This window comes from Hevea brasiliensis, chromosome 13 (assembly GCF_030052815.1).
Source record: "Hevea brasiliensis isolate MT/VB/25A 57/8 chromosome 13, ASM3005281v1, whole genome shotgun sequence".
NCBI lineage: Eukaryota > Viridiplantae > Streptophyta > Magnoliopsida > Malpighiales > Euphorbiaceae > Hevea > Hevea brasiliensis.
Window position 1 is genome coordinate 68535085 of NC_079505.1, and position 20719 is coordinate 68555803.

The 20719-nt window shown below is 29.6% G+C and overlaps 1 protein-coding gene across 4 annotated transcripts; it reads right to left on the reverse strand.

The window, feature by feature from the left end:
- LOC110660052 (uncharacterized) lies at nucleotides 1–9678 on the reverse strand. Of its 4 annotated transcripts, XM_021818203.2 has the most exons (10): nucleotides 9397–9678; nucleotides 9163–9230; nucleotides 8266–8327; nucleotides 8030–8179; nucleotides 5665–5841; nucleotides 5205–5417; nucleotides 2376–4048; nucleotides 1494–1559; nucleotides 1329–1398; nucleotides 1–883 (listed from the first exon to the last, which is right to left on the reverse strand). In XM_021818203.2, the coding sequence occupies exons 1-10, from the start codon at nucleotides 9600–9602 to the stop codon at nucleotides 197–199; spliced, it is 3372 nt and encodes a 1123-aa protein (XP_021673895.2). In that variant the 5' UTR covers nucleotides 9603–9678; the 3' UTR covers nucleotides 1–196. The 4 variants fall into 4 exon arrangements, with proteins under 4 accessions (XP_021673895.2, XP_057988121.1, XP_057988123.1 ...); XM_058132138.1 differs by lacking the exon at nucleotides 8030–8179 and having other exon boundaries at nucleotides 9397–9673; XM_058132140.1 differs by lacking the exon at nucleotides 9397–9678 and having other exon boundaries at nucleotides 8030–8088.
- Nucleotides 9679–20719: the final 11041 nt, after the last annotated feature.

Below are 20719 nucleotides of genomic sequence, written 5' to 3' on the forward strand. Positions count from 1 at the left end.
GCAATTAAATATCGATTTCTTATTAAACCAAACTAAGATACATCGTGTATGATCTGTACAGACGATCAAAATACAGGACATTGCCATACAACTAAATGAGATGCATCAGAAGACGCAAGCAAAAATTATCAAACAACTTTGCAGGGGTATACCTTACTGAATACTGTGCCACCCAGAACATATAAATAGAAAGTAGTTATGCAACTCTTCTCAACATCTCCAGGATAGATTCTGGGTTCCGAATCTCCTGGCTCTCTTGAGAATCTTCATTTCCTTGAGAAAAATCAACAGTAGTATATGTTCTTACCCCTGGACCATGTCCATTACAATCCATCTCCCTTCCTTGTTGTGCACGTCTTACCTCCTTCTGGTGCTCAGTTAGTTCCAATCTTTTTCTTTTTGAACTCGAACACAACTTATCTTTGTGCTCAAATTGATTCACTGTATCCTCCATGAGTTCTACTCGTTTTGAGCTCCTGCTATGCATTGCAGTCACCTTGTATCTTTGAGCAGTGAACTCTGGTTTAGAATTACATTTTACAAGAAATGGCAGGCTTTTCTTGTGGAGCTTTATTTTTTCAGTTCTGGACAGCTTGTCTAAGACATCAAGTAATCTCTCAGGGTAATCTAAGTTAATCTGCTCACCATATGTTGAATTCCAGAAGGTGATGGTAAGCTCCGAAATAATGCAATCTGGATGATCGAGAGTTTTTTCTAGGAGGGGTGCCTGAAGTTTGAGGAACAATGAATCAAATACTATTGGTGGCTGACTCCTCTTTAAACAATCAAGGATTTCAGCCCACAGACGTTGAAGTTGATCATTGGTATTGCCATCATGTATTCCTCCATGTGACAACCACTGAACTAGTGGACAAGTTATTATCTGCAGAAAAGCATATAACATATGATTAAACACAAGTTCAAAACTACACATGGCATTAATTATCATTTGAAATCTTCATCTGAATTGAAAATGAAAATCTTTCAAGTGAGGGGCTATTTTTTCACTTTTAAGCTATAACAGATGAAGTGGATCCCACCATATGAGACAAACCTCCATATATGTGGGAGGAAGCATGCTACCGTTCCACTTAATAATGTCCCCGAAAGTAAAAGTAACTCTTCCTATTTTACAATAGACTCATTGCCATCTTCATTAATTCTCATCTTTTTCTGTCTCCTCATTAGCTTTCTTCTTTCTAAAAAATATATAGAATTGGATACATGTTTATTTCAGTAACCACCTCAAATTTGTTCTTACATCTCTTCCAAAAACAATTATTTCGGTAACATAGAATGACTGGAACTGAGAGACTAGAGATGCATACCTCAATAACAGAAAGAATAGTTTGCTTCAAGTGAAGGCATCTCACAAGACTTGTCAATGCAGAAAATACCCTGTAAATACCACAGCAACAAGAGAAACAGATATTATCAGGTACAAAGAGAGCAACACAGCCATGAGAATAAGGAAATTACCTACATAGTCTAACCTTGAAGTTACAAGAAGAACAGTGGGTGAATCTGATCTTATTTTTGCCCATGACAAATTCAAGAATCTGCAAAATTGCCAAATTAAAGATAAAATCATCCCCAGGAAAAATAAAATATCCAAGTATGCTATTCATAAAATATCAGTTTTATCAGTTAAGCATATTCCACATTGATAACACTCATTCAGTATTTTTCTTTTAGGAACAAACACTTGATTAAGGTCTTCTTGGTAATTGAATAGGCAAAATTCATTCCTAACTGTATTGTCATTGTGTAGATAATTCCACATCAGAAGAATTGTTCCATTTTAAGATGCAATTCAATATAAGCTGAATTATTTTTAAAATTCCCGTCCCAAACAGCACATCACATCTGAAATGACAGGCTAAGAAAAACATATTTCAATCATAATAATTACATATTTCAATCATAATAATTATAATTACATCAGGCTTCTAAAATGATTCTGTGCTGTAATGCTTCTAAGATAGTCACTAATCAAGTTTCTATCTTCTCATTTATTTACCTTGCAGTCTGAAAACACTTTTGATAAAATTAAAAGAAACGCTCAGGTAAACTTATAGGCAAGGTTTCCCTTTGGTTTCTCATTCTAGAATGAGATACATAGATCAGCTACAGTGAATTTTGAGAAGTGTGTGTATTCAGAAATCAGGAACAGTTTGACTCATTTATTTACTAATTTATCCATCCACAAATTTTTCCAAGAATTAGTCAGTCACACGATTACTCCTTAAAAGGGATATTAGAGGATCTGAACCTGGCACCAAGACAATCTAAGCCTTCAGTCAGATGAATCCTTGCAACCCTACCATAGTTCAATCAAGATTTTCATTAGGCTTTAGAAAGCAGTGGTTGCTTACCTGGAAGCAAATCCCAAGATATTTCTGATGTCACTGAATGTTTGAGGTATAGCATGATTAGTTTTGTTTCCATCTGAACTTGTTGCCAAAACCTCATCCAGTATAAACGCGACAGCATTTCCAGATAAAGAAAGGAGATTAATATTAAGATCCTTACAACTTAAATCTAGTTCAGTTCCACAGCCAATCTTGCTTAGATTTTCATCAATGCACCAATTTAAAATTGAGCACAGATTGTCAGAGATGCTTTTTGTTGCAAAACACTTTGAGGCAGAAAGGGCACCATAAACTGACTTCCATACTTCAATAACATGATCAAGCTCAAGGCTTCTTTGTGCTGAAACATGAGACTCTTCCAAGGATCTACTAACTTTCTCAGGGATCAGCATTTGCTGGGGGGAAGACAATGCAACAAATGGGTAGGACAAAAGATGGAATATGCCAAGATAACCATTGCTTTCTGGCTCAATTTTGAACATAGAAAGATCCTCTACACCACTGATGCAATCTTTTAGAGCTTCAGCTACCACAATCCATATGTGTAAGTTCCTATTATAGTGCACATACTTGAACAATAAACCAATTGCAGTTTGAAGATTTTCCAGGGGATCATGTGAAAACAATATCAATTTGAAAAATTTGTGCAGCCTCTGTGAAATTAACTCTGTACTGAGTGCATCAGAAGTTGACTTGATCACCACGCAGATGCAGAGGATAATAAGATAAGCCAATGGTGAAACCATATCCATATAGGCAATAGAGCTAATACACAAAATTTTTTCATATTTATTATGATTAACTGATTGCAAATTCTCAATGCATTTGATGTCTAGAGCTACCTTATAAAGAGGGGATCCCAATATAGAAGGTTCTAACTCGTCTATGACAGCCTGTAGAAACTGGATATTATGCTGCAGTTTAACATTGGCGCTGCCATCTGAATCTACTTTTTCACATGTCTCCCTTAAGAACCTCAATATTGTGTTAAAATACAAAACAATATCCACATAATTTATAGATGAACTCTTTAACTCCATTTGGATCCCTTGTAAAAGAGATATAAATATCCTTAAGGCAGCATCACTTGCTGAACTTCTATTTTGGAGGGTGGCCTTTGCAACTGATGCATGGGTGAGAATAACATTAATCATCTTTATAAAGAAGTCCAACTGACTAATGTCCCATGGATACCATTTAATAGAATGTTGTTTCACTAAGCATTTGCCAGATATTGAAGGTCCTAGTATAGACGTTCTGACTGATGAGTGATGGCTTACCTGGCTACTGGTATCATAGTCCACTTTTCTACATTTTGCTATCACAAAATCATCAAGCAGATCTAAACAAAAACTCCACAACCAGATAGTTTTTGTATCAGGCCCCATTCCAAAAACTGCTTCAAAAACAGGATCCAGCACCAGTTCAATTACCAATGGGTGGTTGATAGAGAGATCAAGTTTATGTAGCAGATAACACCATGTGTTCAAGCAGGATAAGTGAACTGAAATATCACATTTGCTAGAGATGATGCCAGTTAGAGGAGTCATTAAGAGCTTTATGCTTTTTGAAAATGTACTTGCTTGGACTTGACAACCATCATCAGCAACTTCATCAGTTTCACAAGTTAGCAATGGAGGCTGAATAAGAGCAACAACAAGACCTTCCCATGCAGCCTGCCAAATCAAGGCACATGAACATGTTACAAAAAAATGACATGGGACACATAAAAGGGCAAAAAATGGTAAGGAGTACCATGAACATGAACAAGCAAGAGAGTGCTTTGTACACTAGAAATAGAAACACAATGTTGTCAAGGTTTGATCTTAACCACATCTGGGTAAAATTTTAATTCTCAGGCTTACGAACAGAAGTTCAATTTGAAATTCCAGGATCAACCATTCAAAACCTCTCTGGAAACCGGACCCGTCCAGAAACCTAGGTCTGGTCATTTCTGTCCCAACCAACCCAATAGTTTGTATCCTTTTTAATGCAAAATAGGAAGCTTAGAATTTTCTTTAAGAATTTTAATTATTATAGAATTAGAAAATTTAAAGAGTATTTATTATTTAGGAATCTTATTATTATTAGATCTATTATTTCCTAGTTTATCTTATTTAGTATTCCAAATTAGAGTTGATTAGGATTTCTATTCCTCAATTGATTAGGGTTGTAAGCTCTATAAATAGAGCTAATTTTATATTATTCAGTAACTTTAGACTCTGATATTATTGGAATTAATAAAATTGTTGAGAATTAGTTCTCTTTTCCAAGTATTGGTTCTTGTTCTGTTCTTTGTTCTTCTTATTGTTCTACATCACTTTTCTCACCATCAACATTGTAATTGCCATATGGATATGGTTTAGTGCTTTCACATATAATTTGAGGACATGGAGAGAAAAGAGAAGAGAATTGGGAATTTGGGAGAATGAATACTTGATTATTCCCTCGAGTTGCTGGGATTTTATAGAGAAATTATAAACCCAGCAAAAAAAATACTACAGTCAATATCTACAATTACTCCCTATAATCTGAGCATGACTCTAGCCTAAAATTCTACATAATCCTGGCCTAAATTACATAACAAAATCCCTTAGTCCTAGCTTATGATTTAACATTACCCATGACATGTTAATAACCTTTTTCTGAAGAACATTGCATGAACGATGCAGCCTATATCGGGAAGTATTCTTGCACATTTTCTATCTCTGAATCCTCATTCATCAGTTGCTAAGGATTCCAAAAACTAGAAGTTACTGTATAAAAAAATATTGAGACTGAGAAAAGGTCAGAACCTGCTTTCATAAAATGAATCAATTCTATAGGTATTACCAGTGAAGTGATCTGTACTTGTGGGCTGTGATCAGAAAATGTCTGCTCAGGAATTTTGAGCATATCATTAATTAAACGCCTGTTCTTTAGAGCCTGAGATCCCAGCAAGCGGATAAACCATCCCCATGCTTGCAATGTTTGAACTTTCATACCCTGGTTCAGAAGACCCTTCATCCCAGTGAGCAATTTCAATTTCATATCTTTGACAAGTGCCTGTCAAGGAAAAATGAAGATGTAATTGACAACTATAGGTTATAGATGGATATATAATATTGCCAACCATTTTACATGTAAGTCTTACCCCTTGAAGGTAGAAGGAAAGGACAAAAGGTAAAAGGTAAGATCCACATGCAATTTCAAAAAAAAAAAAAACACAAAACACTTGTTCACCAATATACCTGATAGCATTGTTTAACTTGATCACAATAAAAAGAAGGGACAAAAGCATTACATTTCACACCTTAGAGAGATCCGTGGGAGGAGGAATTATTGCAGATTTGATCTTCAATAGACACCTTTCCGATATATCCCTTTCTCTCTTATCCATGCTGAGAAGTCTTCTATATATTGGAGGAGCCCATATGTGCGAAGATTCTCTCATCTTCTCACTAAATTGAGCTGCCAACTTTATTACGACCTGTTACAGTAATATCAAAAGAGATGAAATGAAACAAATTGGTCACAGCTTGAAACAAAAATTTTATCAAGATATAACGTCCAAGCTTAAAGAAAGGGCCCTTTTCCAATAAAACATATCTAGGGATTCATTCAAATTAAATTATTGGTGAATTACTATAAAGTCACTGAGTATTGCTACTATTTACAAGTCTGTCCCTCTCCCATCTCTCTCTCTCTCTCTCTCTCTCTCTCTCTCTCTCTCTCTCTCTCCCTTTTTGTCTCTCTTCCATATCTCTCTCCTTATTCCCGTCTCTCTCACCTTTTTGTCTCCTCCATTTTTATCTCCATAAAGCAAATTCAAACTCTACACAGATGCAACAAATTGCAAATTTTCAATGTAAACTGCAGAATTGTAATTTTCGAACAAATTGAGAAGAAAAAAAAAATGGGACTTTGTAATGAATGCATGGTGTTGCAGAATTTCCAAAATACTCAAATCAATAATAAAATGCATAACACAAAATATCGAGTAGATGAACTATGAATAGAATCTTCAGGTCTCCATTCACATAAAAAAAAATGCAGTAGTCACTAACAAGATTACAGCTTCAAGACAAAAAAACTGCCATATATTTACAATAAGATCAAAAAGTTGAACAACCCAAAACTATGCAGTTACTGAGGAACTCTGCTCTCAGCAAAGGCTACTCTGCACCCAAGAACCTCATAATCCAAAGGTCCAATGGAGACATGCGTGGAAGAGGAAGAAGGTATGGGAGGTGGAAAGGAAGGAGGTGAGGAGAGAGGAAGATATGAGTCCAAACCAAAATCACGGAGCTAATTAGAAAAGGGTAAATGACAGATAAACAAGGGGAAGTGATGATGAACTAAACAATTGAAGGAGCTGTATAGTTAAGTCACAACATCAAGAGTAAAAATAAAGCAACTGAAGAGACAATGAAGGAGAGAGAGACCTGTGCCAGTGAGGATGAGAACTTGAAGGTGGAGACACCAGCTTGCAGAGCCATGTCTGGTTGGTGAGGAGGAAAAGAAGAGAAAGGATGTGAGGGCAAGGAGAGGACAGGGGGAGAGAATTTTTTGAGAGAGGAAGGTAGAGAATGAAGAGAGTCATTGGCAGATTTTTGGTCCAGGTGGGATTGCTGGGAATGGAAGTTGTCTAGGCCTGGGATGGAGCTGAGGTTGTGGAAGTGAAGAGGAGGAGGAGAAGGAGGACAGTGGTGGTAATGGACGGCATTTTGGAGAAGTTAAAGTTAGGCTTTGAGGGAGTAGAGAAGTGAGAAATGGCAAGGTTCCTGGGTTCATTAAAAATGATGTATATTTTAATAGAGATACTTTAATCTTTTCATGGTAAACTAACAGAAAAAACTTTGAAAATGGACAGATAAAAAGTTAGGGATACAGTAAAAAATTAGGGATGTTTTAATGTAATTGCAAAAATGGAGGGTTGAACAATACACATTGACTTTATAGTAATTCACCCTTAAAGTAATGTACAGACACAGGAGAGACATCAAATTTAGTGATCAATGAAGAATTAATTGTAGAACAGTCCAAACTGATTCTAAGTTATAACTTTCTGTATCCGTGCATCTATTCTTTTTTCTTCTTTTTTTTTTCCAGGATAAATGAAAAAAATTATATGCAATGGTTTATGAGTTGATGATTATGCTAAATTAGCAACCAAAAAATAAATAATAAAATTGTTTGCTAAGAGATGTCAATTTTGAAAAAGAATTCACAGGACAACAACTTCAGCAAAACATAATGCTGTCCCTTTCAAGTTTAACACTAGCAATTGAGCAAATAGAAATTGCTTGGGCCATTCAAAATTAATACCTTTTCCCTTTTACAGTACAAAAGAATAGCATAAAGCTTAGTGGAAAAAAGCAATGGCGCACACTAAGACTTTCTATACTGATCTTTATTTTCCCCCTGAGAAGTCCTACAAGCATAGTTGAGAAACAAGAATCAGTCCTAAGGGAGTTCCAATACCATTTATAGAAGGTATTTAAACATTCTAAAGGGTAGGTACATTTCATAGATCTGTCAACATATCCAAGGATTTTATAGGGAAAAAAATTAAAGCAACTTTCTATTAGTTTGGCATATATCCCAATAAATCAACAATAGGACCTCATCTTTTAGTTGACATGTAGTTAAATAAGGAATTAACCCAGTAATTCTACCTGTATAGCCTCAAATGTTGTAGACAAGGATCCAAATGGATTGTCAAGGGCATGAACCACTGCCCACAGCACAGAATGGAAGTGATTAGCTAGAAAAAAGGCATTGAATTGTTGCATGGATATGCACCACATGCCTAAATTACAAACTGACTGCAATTAAAACACGGACATGTTAAATTATTGATAAGCAGTAGATTACATTGAAAATTAACTATAACTCATTTAAGCAACATTACCTTTATTTTTGTGGCTATAATGACTTTAGCCAGTGCCTCCAGGATCATGTTAGCATCATCATCTAGAACACCAACGAAAGAAAATATGAATAGAATAACACTTCATCTCTGCAATTAACATGTACAGCAAGCACAATTATAGTTGGATCCTAGGATTGTATATCGTATACAAGAAAACACTGATGTGTAGGGATTCATCAACTATAGACAATAGAATGCACTTTTGCATTCTTTTGTAGGTACCAAGTTATTGCTCCAATAACATCCATTGGCCACCCTAGAACTAAATGATTGCAACTTTATAGCCTATTAGGATCCTAGTAGCAAGATATGGAAACTTTTGAGGTGTGGTTCTCCTAAGTTTATATCATAGCCAGTGTTGTAGGATTTTTCAGGTCACCTGTGCATCTTTCTGTCTCCTCTTGTTCTAGTAAACACTTGTACTTTGTGCATGGCACAAGTCCCAGTCCCATAGATAGAGAAACTAGACCTGCCCAACTACCATCCTGCAAAGAAATGACAGACCGATACCACAAGATTTTTCTTCTTGCTCTTTCCCCCTTTCATACTAATTAAGCTCCCAACTGAAAAATTTTCCCCATCCTATCTTTCCTTGAAGTAAGTCCAGAGTGGGAGCAACTTTCAAAGGAAAATTCAGGCTAAACACAGTCACCTTCTGGTTCCTTTTTTCATTAATTCATCTAAAGTTCCGCCGCAAAAATTTGCAATCCAGATCCTTAAAGTAACAGAAACGCTTCATTTTCCCCTAATTGGATAATTAATCACAATGGAAAAATATGTTTCCCTTTTTAATAGGAGAACAGCAACAAAAATAAAAATGGTGCAAAATGCAGACTTGAACATGAAAAGGAACTTATGCTCTATAAACTTAACTACCTGGGATTGTAGCAACAATAGAAGGATGGTAGATGAAGAATCCCAAACACTTCAAAGCCTGTGAAGCACTGAAATCAAAAGAAACTCACAAATGAATCACTATAATTAATATTATTATTATTTGAATACTCGAAGAATAAAATATACGAGAAACAAATGAACTATAAACTCTACCAATTCACATAAAATTGAAAATTTCAGCATGATTAACTACAATTAAATTTAGAGACATACATTTCTTCATCATCATTTGAGATATCAACCGAAATGATAGAGATGAGAGTCTGAGAACTATTAGCTAGGGTTTGTATTGAAGAAGGATGGTTGATTGATTGTTGTTGGAGGAGGAGGAGAGTAGAGTAAGCGAGTGATTTGCTTGCTTTGGAGTTTGAATGAATTAGGGATTTGATTTCCTCTATCTGATCAGAAAAACTCGACATTGTCCGTACACTGAGAGAAAGAGTTCGGGAGAGAGGCGGAGGACCCTACGTTTAGCGCGCCGAGTTCGGTGCAATTTTCGCGCCAAGGACTGCCCTTAATTAATGATCCCGGGATGCAAGTGATTAAAAAAAAACTAGGAAATTAAATTTTTTAATTTTTAAGCTAAATCGAAAAATTGAAGTTTTTTTTTTATCTAAATTAAGAAATGAAAAAAATTAACTATATAATTTTAATTGTGATGTAAATTAAATTTAAATTTTTATATTAATTCAGATAAAAAAATTAAAAAATAAATAAATTAAACATTCTCAATAAATTTACCCGTTGTTTTATACTCAATAATTATTCATATGTGTTTGGCATTGGCAATAGCCATTTTAAGCCTTTGAGAAATAAGTTAAAAATCATTTAAATCATGATCAAATTTTTTGGTTCACTTAAACCTTTAAATAAAAAAAAATGTAAAACACCCCGAAATTTAAAAAATAAAATAAAATAAAGAAGTCAGAAAAATTATCACATGAACACAGACGGAGGTTAGCAGAGCAAACCTTCTATTAATTTTTTTCATCTTGAACATTAAGGAAGGGAATGGCTCTCTCTCTCTCTCACTCATTGGTTCTAGTTTTATTCTAAAAGTAGTAGACTCGAGCACTTCGAAAAGTGGGTCTCGATGTAGCAAATCCTTCAAGAACCCAAATCCCTCTAACCCCTGAAAACTCCAACCATGTAAAACTTTACAACTCTAAAAATCCAATAACGACAGCGATTGTAGCAACAATTACACAATAACATAGCACAAGTGATAGGGATATTAAGAAGCCAATTCTCCTTCATAGTAGGGATGGTGTGCGGGGTTTACATTACTTAAAACTACGACATTCTTGCATCAGGAAGCTCACCATACTATATTGTTAAAATATAAGAAAGTGAAGGAATGGCAAGAGTGAAATATGTATAGAATATATATATATAATTCAATATATATTATTCTATTATGGCACTTAACAAATAGATGTGTCTGTTAATAGACAGGATATATCAATTTATACAAACAACAATGGCTTGTTTGTATAGGGTATCTATAAATAATATATATGTATATCTATACATAAAATACAACAATTTTTTTATATATATTTTAATAAATTTTCATTTTATAAATATGGATGAGTTTTTCAATAGGTATATTGCCATAACCTTGCAAAAAATCTAGTGGGGGCAATTAATACCTTAAAGATAGTGATTCATCATGCCTCGATGAATCAAGAGTTTATGAAACTTGATCATTTTAAGGAACAAATTATGTTCAAGAAGATGAATTGTCATGCAGAGTCATATTCTCAACAACTCATCGAATAGGCTAAAGATTTGTTTAAAAAAGGTATGGATAAATTTCTCATTATGAAATATTTTGAATTCTAAATACTTGATAATATAGAAATATAAGATTATATTATGATGCTAAAGCTCATGGTGAATGTGATAAAGAAGGTAATAAGATTTATGTGCATAAGTCGAAAAACACTTTTATATGCATAAATCCTAATTCATATTAATTGTGTCTATCACTAACTAGGTGGGGATATTGTTAAAAATATTAGTGATAATAAAATTTGACTCAGTTTGAAAGAGTTATGTATGTTCATTAAAAGGCATCAAAATGAATTATTCATTACCGATAGCTATATCTTTTTTAAAAGGTGTAAATGAACAAATATAATTGTTCTAAAGGATACAAAGTGAATAGGTGTATAGAGGTATAAATGAATGGAGAGATATAAATGAGCAGTTTGTATCTATTCTAAGATGTATAATATCTATTCTAAGAGGTATAAGTGAACAGTTGTATATGTTCTAAGAGGTATAAGTGAATAAATATAATTATGCTAAAAGATACAAAGTGAATGGTTGTATCTGTTCTAAGAGGTATAAATGAACGGTTGTATATGTTATAAAAGGCATAAGTGAACATATGTAATTGTTCTAAGAGATACAAAGTGAAAGGTATAAGTGAACAGATGTAATTGTTCTAAGAGATACAAAGCAAACGATTGTATTTATTCTAAAAAGTGTAAGTGAACATATGCAATTATTCTAATAGATACAAAGTAAACTATTGTATATGTTTGAAGAGATGCAAATACTTTATAAATAGTAGTTTGGAACAAGAATCTATTAACTTTTCTTTTTTGTCTCTTCTCTTCATTTTTACCGACAATCAACATTATTATTCTTTAATTTATTCTTAGGAGAATTTTAAAATTAGATTTATATTTTGGTTATTATCCATAACATAGTAGGGTTTTACTCTTTTCAATTTCATTATATTGAGGAAGTAAATACTCCATATGATATTTATTACAAATTGAAATTTTGGTAGAATAATTATTTAAATTGAGAATGTATGTTATGCATTGCACTACTCCCGATATGCTTTTTCAATGTATAAATTGTCAAGATATACTAATAATCCTAGTGTGGAATATTGAAAATAAATTTCAATGTTTTTTGGATATTTTAAAAATGAATTATAAAATATAGATTATTCTGTGATAAGTTTTCAATTGTATAAAAACCATATAAAGAATTGTATCTATGCAAAGAGTTATGTCCCTTGGCCAAAAGATGTAACTAAATGAAAAGATGCAATTCTTCTAAATAGTTACAGGCATGAAGAGATGAACTAATTGGCCAAAAGGTTGATACATTTTGAGTAGTAAAAATAAGAGCCTTACAAGTCATTTATAAGAAGTGACAAAAGAACAAATGAGTATGCATTTGTGTGTGTGTAAGTTTTTAGCTTGGTTCTTTATTGTTGGATACTCTTTTAAACAAGTTATGGAGCAATTTATTTGAATTATTTATATATTATAAACATGTGATTATATGGTTGACTAGTGAAACAAATATGGTTGGAGATCCTAAAGTGTTATAAATACCAATTGGATATGTATTACCAAGGATAATAAGTCAACTTTTGGTTGGGTGTCCACTTTAGGTGGAAGTTTTGTTTCTTGGGCATCAAAGAAACAAACTTGTATAACTTATTCTTTATAACTTTGGCTAATGTAGGTAAAGAAGTATAATGGTCAGAAACTTGTTATCGGATATTATCTATTTATTTATATTGTGATAGTCAAATCATGATGTTTAAAGCTTATAGTAAAATATACAATTGAAAGTATATATATATAAGCTTAAGACATGAAAATGTAAGACAATTAGTCTCTAATGGTGTTATTACCATGGTTATGTTAAATCCTATAATAATCTAGCAAATCCTTTAATAAAAGGGCTCTCGAGAGTTATGATCATGATTTAGAATATTCCATTAAATTTACTAATGATGGGAACCCTACTTTATAGTATTATTACTAAATAAAGTTTAAAGGGTAACAACAAGTCATTAGTAAATAATGTAATTAAAGTATTAATGTACTAAGTTAATGGAATGAGGATGAGTGCTTATACTCTTAATGAAGTTTAAAATTATTACAAAGTGAGAATAATTTTTGTAAATGTTCATGGTTGAACTAATTGATTATTTAATAGGAATCTAGGTTAAAGCTAAGGCCACCATGATTTCTTTAGAACTTTGAAATACTTACACTAAGGAAAAGTTTAAATCGAAAGATATTTTTCATTATGCATGAAACAATGGGATCTAACAATACAAGCTAAGTGGGGGATTGTTATAAATAACTTGTATGTTAGATAGTATAGAAAGAAAGAATTCCTATGTTGTTAAAATATAAGAAAGTGAAGGAATGATAAGAGTTAAATGAGTATAGAATTATATATATATAAATAAATATATGTTATTTTATTATAGCACTTAACAAATAGATGTATTCTATACAAATAGTCACAACTATTTGTATAGGTATCTTTAATAATGACTTTTCATTCATTATAAATATGGATGAGTTTTCAATCCAGATATATACTACTTATACTTCTTCTTCTTTTCTTCTAGAAGATAGTGATTCATCACACTGGCCTCATCACGGCAAAGTTTATTGAAGAAAAGTCCTGCAAGCCTAAGAGCAAAACTGTCGATGATTAGCTTCATATAAATTTGTCAACAAACAAAAGGTCCCGGCTTTTTTTCTTATAATTTCTAGAAGGAATTATTTTATTATAATTAATTTATGATTTTGCTGGAGGAGAAATATATACAAAATCAAATTAGAGTTTCTATTTGTGAAATTTTTTTTTTGGAATTAACTTTGCGTTTGATGTGTAATCTCATCTCATCTATATGTATAAAATTTATGAACAACTATACTCGCTTGAGCTCCTCATAGTGCGCTGCTGCGCTTTGTTCTGACTTCTGCGGTATGTTTGGGCCTCAGCATTGAGCCATGTTCGTTTTACGCAGGGCCTGGCTTGGCCCCACTAGTTTGACCAGTGGAAAAAGCTTTCTGATTTTATTGTCCATTTTACTTTCTCTCAAATTTTGATAATTTACCAAAAATTATTCTTCACGTCCAAACATTTATAGGTGTTACTTCTCCAACCCCAAACAGGTCATAGTCTTTTTCATAATTTTGTTTTACTAACTAGTCTGTTTAAAACAGTATGTGTATTAAATAATTTATAACATTTTATTATTATTATAAGAATTAAATATTAAATTCTATTAATCAAATTAAAATATTAAAATTTTATAATAATTATTATTACAATTTATATATTTAGTATTATTAAAATGCATTTACATTTATTATTTATTGTTATTAGTAAATTTTTTTAAATATTTTAACATTGTAAATAAAAATTATGGCTTTTTTTTCCTAAAAAGTAAAATAAAAATCAATAAAATACAATTAAATAAATAAAATTTTTTAAATTATAAATTATATTCCTTATTTCTTACCTCATTGTCAATCAAAATTACAATCAAAATTATATTTCCTTTTTATCAATCACCCTTGATATAAAATTTTATGTAATCTTTTCGAAATACCATGACTTAAAAACTCAATTCTTTTTTATTTCCTTCAAGTAAATCTATTGGAATAATTTAATATGATTCTTTTATATTGGTTGACATATTAATTAATCTAAAATAAGAAAAAGAATATTTTTTTATGCCATGTTTATTTGAGAATAATAATAAAAATAATGAAAACAATTTTTATAATGCCATTAACAAAATGCTGCTCAAATGTAATTTTCTTGTAGTGGTTGAATCCAAATTAAATTAATATTAGAATTGATAATTAAATTTAAATTGTAATAAGATTTATTTTATTTAAATATTAATTTAATTGAATTCAAATTAAAATAGAGTTAGGATTAATAATAAAGTTCAACTTGAAATAATTAGATTTATTTAATTTATGTATGGATGGTTTTGGTATAATAATGATTTTCCTAGATTGATTACGATGAATTGAGAAATAAATATCATTCTAATGAAATAGAAAATGCTGATGCTAGGGCATCACATATTTTGGAAATTCTTGTTTTTTAAGTTCTAATTGAAAAAGAAATTTTCAGCCATTAAATTATTTTATGAAAAAGAACTGAAAATACACATTAGAATAATGTACACATGCACATATCTGCCACAATAATCTGTTGTTAATAAAAGTTTTAAATAAAATTAAAATTATGAAAAAAAATCATTTTTATCACGTAAGACACAATGTATTCTATTATTATTTATTATTATTACAAAAAATGAGGAGTATTTTTACTGGTTTTAAAGATTAAATCATGAGTATGTATAATGCATATATACAATATATAACATATTTAAAATATACTAAATAAAAGTAAAAATGGGAGTGGAATGAATAAAATATCATATATATATATATATATATATATATATATGTGTGTGTGTGTGTGTGTGTGTGTGTGTGTGTAGAGGACTAACAAACTAAACAAATAAAAAAATTAAAAATACAAATAACTTTAATTAATAGTAAAATATAGTAATATAATTTAGTATTATGGCAATGAACAAATAAATTTAATTAGTTATTGAAAATCAATATATTAGTAATAATATTGTATTATATATAAAAAAATAATTAAAATTTTATATATAAAAAATTAAATCACAAGCATGTACATAGAATATAAACAACAATGTGTAACACACAATATAAAAAAAAAACTAGTAATTATAAATTAGTAAAAAAGTTTAACCTTTTTTTATTATAAGTAAAATACAACTAAATCCTTAAGGTATAATAAAACTTATAAGTCCATTCTTAATTTATTTTTATTATCAATTTAATTCTTAAATTTAAATTTCATTAATAAATTAGTTCCTGCTATTAACTGTTTTTTAATTTAAAATAATTTAATCTTTGAAATTTTATTTGATAACTATTTTTATTGTGCTAATTAAACAAAAATACACTAAACACCTATGTTTAAAGGATGAATCTGTGAAACATTGAGTCGTGATTTAAAAGGGCCACTTTGTGGGCATATCCTTAATATACTCACATTTAGCCTAAAAAATTTCTAACAAAATTTTAAAATATTGATATTTTTTATTAGCCTAATTAAATAAAAAAATTTAATGAGTCAATATTTTAATAATTTAAAAAATTATTTTTTTTATTAGCCCAACTAAATTAAAAAATTAGTGGCCCTTTTTTTTTTTAATATCCTTTCTTTTGTTTTATCAAGGTATTCCTTTATTGTCTATTTTACTATCAGTGTTCTAGTTGTCCACAATGGCAACCACCATTAATTGATAATTTCCTCATTTCAAATATATAAACTATGACTATGCCAAATTAACCATAAAACTAATGTCAAGGATAACTCATCCTATTTAAAACCTTTTGTTTTTTTAATATAATCTCTTACTGACTTTAAGTCTTGACTTATATTTGATATATACTTATAGAACTAATAGAAAACATGAATACAATTCGTGGTATTTCAGTCAACCAATATGAACTTGAAACAACACCATTAATAAAGAATATAGAAGATCAAGAACTTGAGCCAAAAGATATATCCATGCTATTAGAACAAAGTAATTACACTAATTTATCTCTCTCAACCATAGGAGGTCAACTTGATAAGATAGAAACCAAAATAGAAAATCCTACAATAGGATTACAAGAGACTCAAAATGAAAAATTTTTAAAAAAAATTAAATCAAAAGAAACAAACTTCAAACCTTATGAAATTAAGAACAAGTTTGAAAGTCTAAGACCATTTATGAAATATAAATAAAAGATTAAAAAATTTAATGGATGCATCTGAACTTGCAATCCTGGATGCCTCATAACAACTACCTTTTAAAAATCCAATCGTTTAGGGAAAGGAGAAGCGTCTATTTTCTCATTCAGTTTGCTAGTTCCTCCCATGTTGCCATTGAAAATTGACACCAATTCCTTATTGATTGCCCCTTGTAGTGTATTTTACTATTGAAGACTGAAAAACCACTAACTTTTTGCTAGTTACTGAAAGCCTCAAATCCTTCACCTTTAAAAATTAGCATTGAATATCAACACTGATCTAAGCAGGCTACGAAACTAAATCGATAAAATTTAAATCAAAATAATATTAGTTGCTGTCACAAGTAAAAAAAAAAAATATAATATTAGATACATATACATAACATAGGAATAATAGAAACAGTACTCAAGTTGTCATCACATCTTAAATGTCAACTTAGAATAACATGTGATAAATTTTGGTAATCTTTACTCTTCCTGTTTATTATAATAATAGTCCCATTGCATTGAAATGCAAATAACAAAATAGTCAACTTAGGCAACCACAAAGCTAATCGACAAGAAGATGAGATGCATAATACTATTAATCAATTGACAGGAAGAAATATAGAAAGAAAGAGCAAATCATAAGATTGTAATATCCACTATGTAACTATAAAACATAAATTAATTAAGGAAAAATAATTTCATCTCCTTTTGCTTCTGTGTTTTACTTTCGAAAAATAAATGGTGAATAAGCAGAATTTAGAGAGTGTTTGTAGCTTATAAGCTCTAAAAATATATTGATTTGTTTGTTTATAATAATTTTTGAGCTTATAAATTGAGTTATAAGCTAAAAAAATAAGTAGGGACTAAGCTTTTTACTTTAGTGCTTATAAGCTTTTATACTTATAAGCTAAGTATTTTACTATATTATCCTTATTTAATTTTTAAATTTTCATTATAAATCTTATTTAATATCATTTTTAGTCATTTTAATAATAAATGCATTTATAAGCTACTTTTTACCAAACACATCAACAACTCATAAGCACTTTAACTAAACACGTAACTGCTTATATGCAATTTAACCAAACATGTAATTGCTTAAAATTTTAAATACATATACGTTCAAATTAGCTTATAAGCTCTAAGTGCTTATAAGCTGATTTTTATAAGTTAAGCTAAACACCCTCTTAGATAGCAGTTGCAGTAACAAGATTAGAGTGCATGAAATATTGCTCTATTCTTCCACCTTAAAAAAATTTATGTCTAAATTTGCCTCAAACGAAATGATATCCAAATATGATGTTGAATGCAAAGAGTTTATACAAGGAGAGTAAGAGTAAGGAGGGACAAATTGCTTTGTTATGCTGTATAGACACTGCGAGAGATGTATTTGATACCCACTACTAATTGATAATTATCCCATCCCAAATATTTAGATTATAATATGTTATTGCTAATTGAAGATTTGAACTTTGAGAACTTTTGTTATTTCTATCATTGAATGTAATACTTAAATATGGCTTTACATTGATAGTTTCCTGTTTCTGGATTCCCAAAAAATATTGTTAGCTTATTTGAATTGTATTTAAGATTTGTTTTTGCTTCCTATTTATTTAAATGGTTGTCTATGAGAATTATATGGGCAATAGATTTTCATTATTACTTAACTGGCTTATGTTTCATTTTTTAGTAAATATAAGGAAATGGAGGGCATGTTATGAACATAAAAACCTCGCATCAAATAATCAAAGCCCGAAAGAATTTGATGATCCTAAAATATTTGATGAGTACTTAGAGCATGGATGGCTAAAAATATAGAGATTTTTATAGAAGATTGTGTTCAAAGCAGTTAACTCATTTTATGCTCCAATTAATTGAACAGTTAAAATTTTTCCTTTAATGGAAGATGTATTCTTCATTTTTCTTCTCAAATATGAAAAGTTTTTTTTTTTTCAATTTTTTTATGACCCATTCTTTTGTGATCATAAAAAACAAAAATAGTTTTTGAAAATGTTTCATGACTTATTTTAGACGAAAAATAATCTAGTACAAACATGCTATCTTAATGCGGGTTCTTTAATCCAAAGTGAAAATGGTGGAAACTACCCAACAAACCTTTTAAAAAGGTATTTGAATATAAAATGGACTAAAATAGTAGTCAAGTACTAGCGGAAGTGAAAAATAAAGGTGAAAAAGAAAAGATTAGAGCAAAATATAGAGATGTGGGAGGGAAAAACATTGACATTATCAAAAAAACTCTCCGATTTATGTTTCTTATAATTATATTTTCTTATTATTTAACTTAATAAAAGACTAAATATAGTTAGCTATTAAAAATCAATATATTTAAGAAAATAGTTAAAATTTCAATTCTAATTCAATTATAACTCAAAAGCAATATTAAAATTTTAAATGTCAAAATCAATATTTTATAAAAAAATATAATGTAAAAGAGAAAAAAATCTAATTTTTAATAATTCTATTTTTACAAATAAATATCAAAAGCAATATTTAAAAAAAAAAACGTAAAGGGAAACAAAGAACTTTAATTTTCAATAATTTTATTATTGCAAATAAAAATCTTGTAGTGAAAAACACTAACTCGGTCATCACAATTTCATATATTAAATTTACAATACATATTTTCATGTTAACTATATAATTAATTAATAATTTAATATTAAAAATCTTATTTATATATAAAAAATTAAATAAAATCTATTAAATAATAAAAATTACATTAACAGATTAAGATATTAATATAATTATTAAATTAAAGGTAACATAGACTGATAATTTTTTGGTACAAACCTAACAAACTACAATCCTTTTTATATATTAATTCATATAAAAAAATTCTATTTAATATAAGCCATAAAATCAATAAAAAAATATTTTTAATATATTGGACAAAAGTTTTAAATTTATTAATATATTTGTCAAACTAATAAGTATTAAAAAATTAAAAAAAAAAAAGTTTTGCCAAATTCAATGTGAATTTGTGTTATTCACATTTAGCTAATTTAACGTTTGATTTGATTTATTAGATTGATTTACTATTTAAATCCAAATTCTATAATATAATTCTATTATGAATTTTTAATCTAATTGGAAATTATATTAATCCAAATGAAATACATGAATTATTTTCTCTATTAACTCTAAAAATTTTAATTAATATTGAAAATAAATTTGAGGAATCCTATAAAGAAATTATATATATATATATATATATAAGCTTTCTTGAATTAATTATTGGATACAATGAGAATTAATTATTTTAATATATTAAAAATCTCAAATAAATTATGCAATTGCACAAGAATAATACTCTATTTGGAGAAGAATTGCTATTCACATAGCTATAATTTAGTGTAGTATATATCTATCTCTATATCTATAATTCTATAAATATAAATAATATAGATAAAAGTGGGAAAGGAAGAATAATGGTATAGCCAAAAATACCTATAAACAATAAAAAAACTGATTTTATTTTATTTTAATTGACTAATAAAGTAAAATTAATCAATATATTTAGTGTTATTCTATAATTATAATTCTAATACAATTTAATTCTAATACAATTATAATTATAAATTTTTAAAAGTTCTAAATTTAATATCACATAGCAATAATTTTAAATTCGAGGTTCGTAAATTATCTTCCTTTTATATTAGCTACTATAGCATGCTTCATATCATTAAGGAGGTTGAGCCATGTAACAAAGTGGCAAGTGGAATATTAGCAACACCTTATATTTGTGATCAAAATAAGTAAGGTTTCTATCTCATTAACTTACTTCCTTTATTTCAATTCGATCTTGAATCTCCTTTATATGAATTTATAGCCAATATGTTAAATTTCGTTTTGAAATATTTTAACAGAATGAAGTGAATGAGTGTTAC

Bases quoted from the DNA above. Each gene is read 5' to 3' on its own strand.
- LOC110660052 (XM_021818203.2), bottom strand. From the start codon at position 9,602: ATGTCGAGTTTTTCTGATCAGATAGAGGAAATCAAATCCCTAATTCAT. The intron at 8,180-8,265 runs GTAATGTTGCTT...TTTTAATTGCAG, and splicing joins TTATAGCCACAAAAATAAAG to TCAGTTTGTAATTTAGGCAT. The intron at 5,842-8,029 runs GTAGAATTACTG...TTACTGTAACAG, and splicing joins CAACATTTGAGGCTATACAG to GTCGTAATAAAGTTGGCAGC.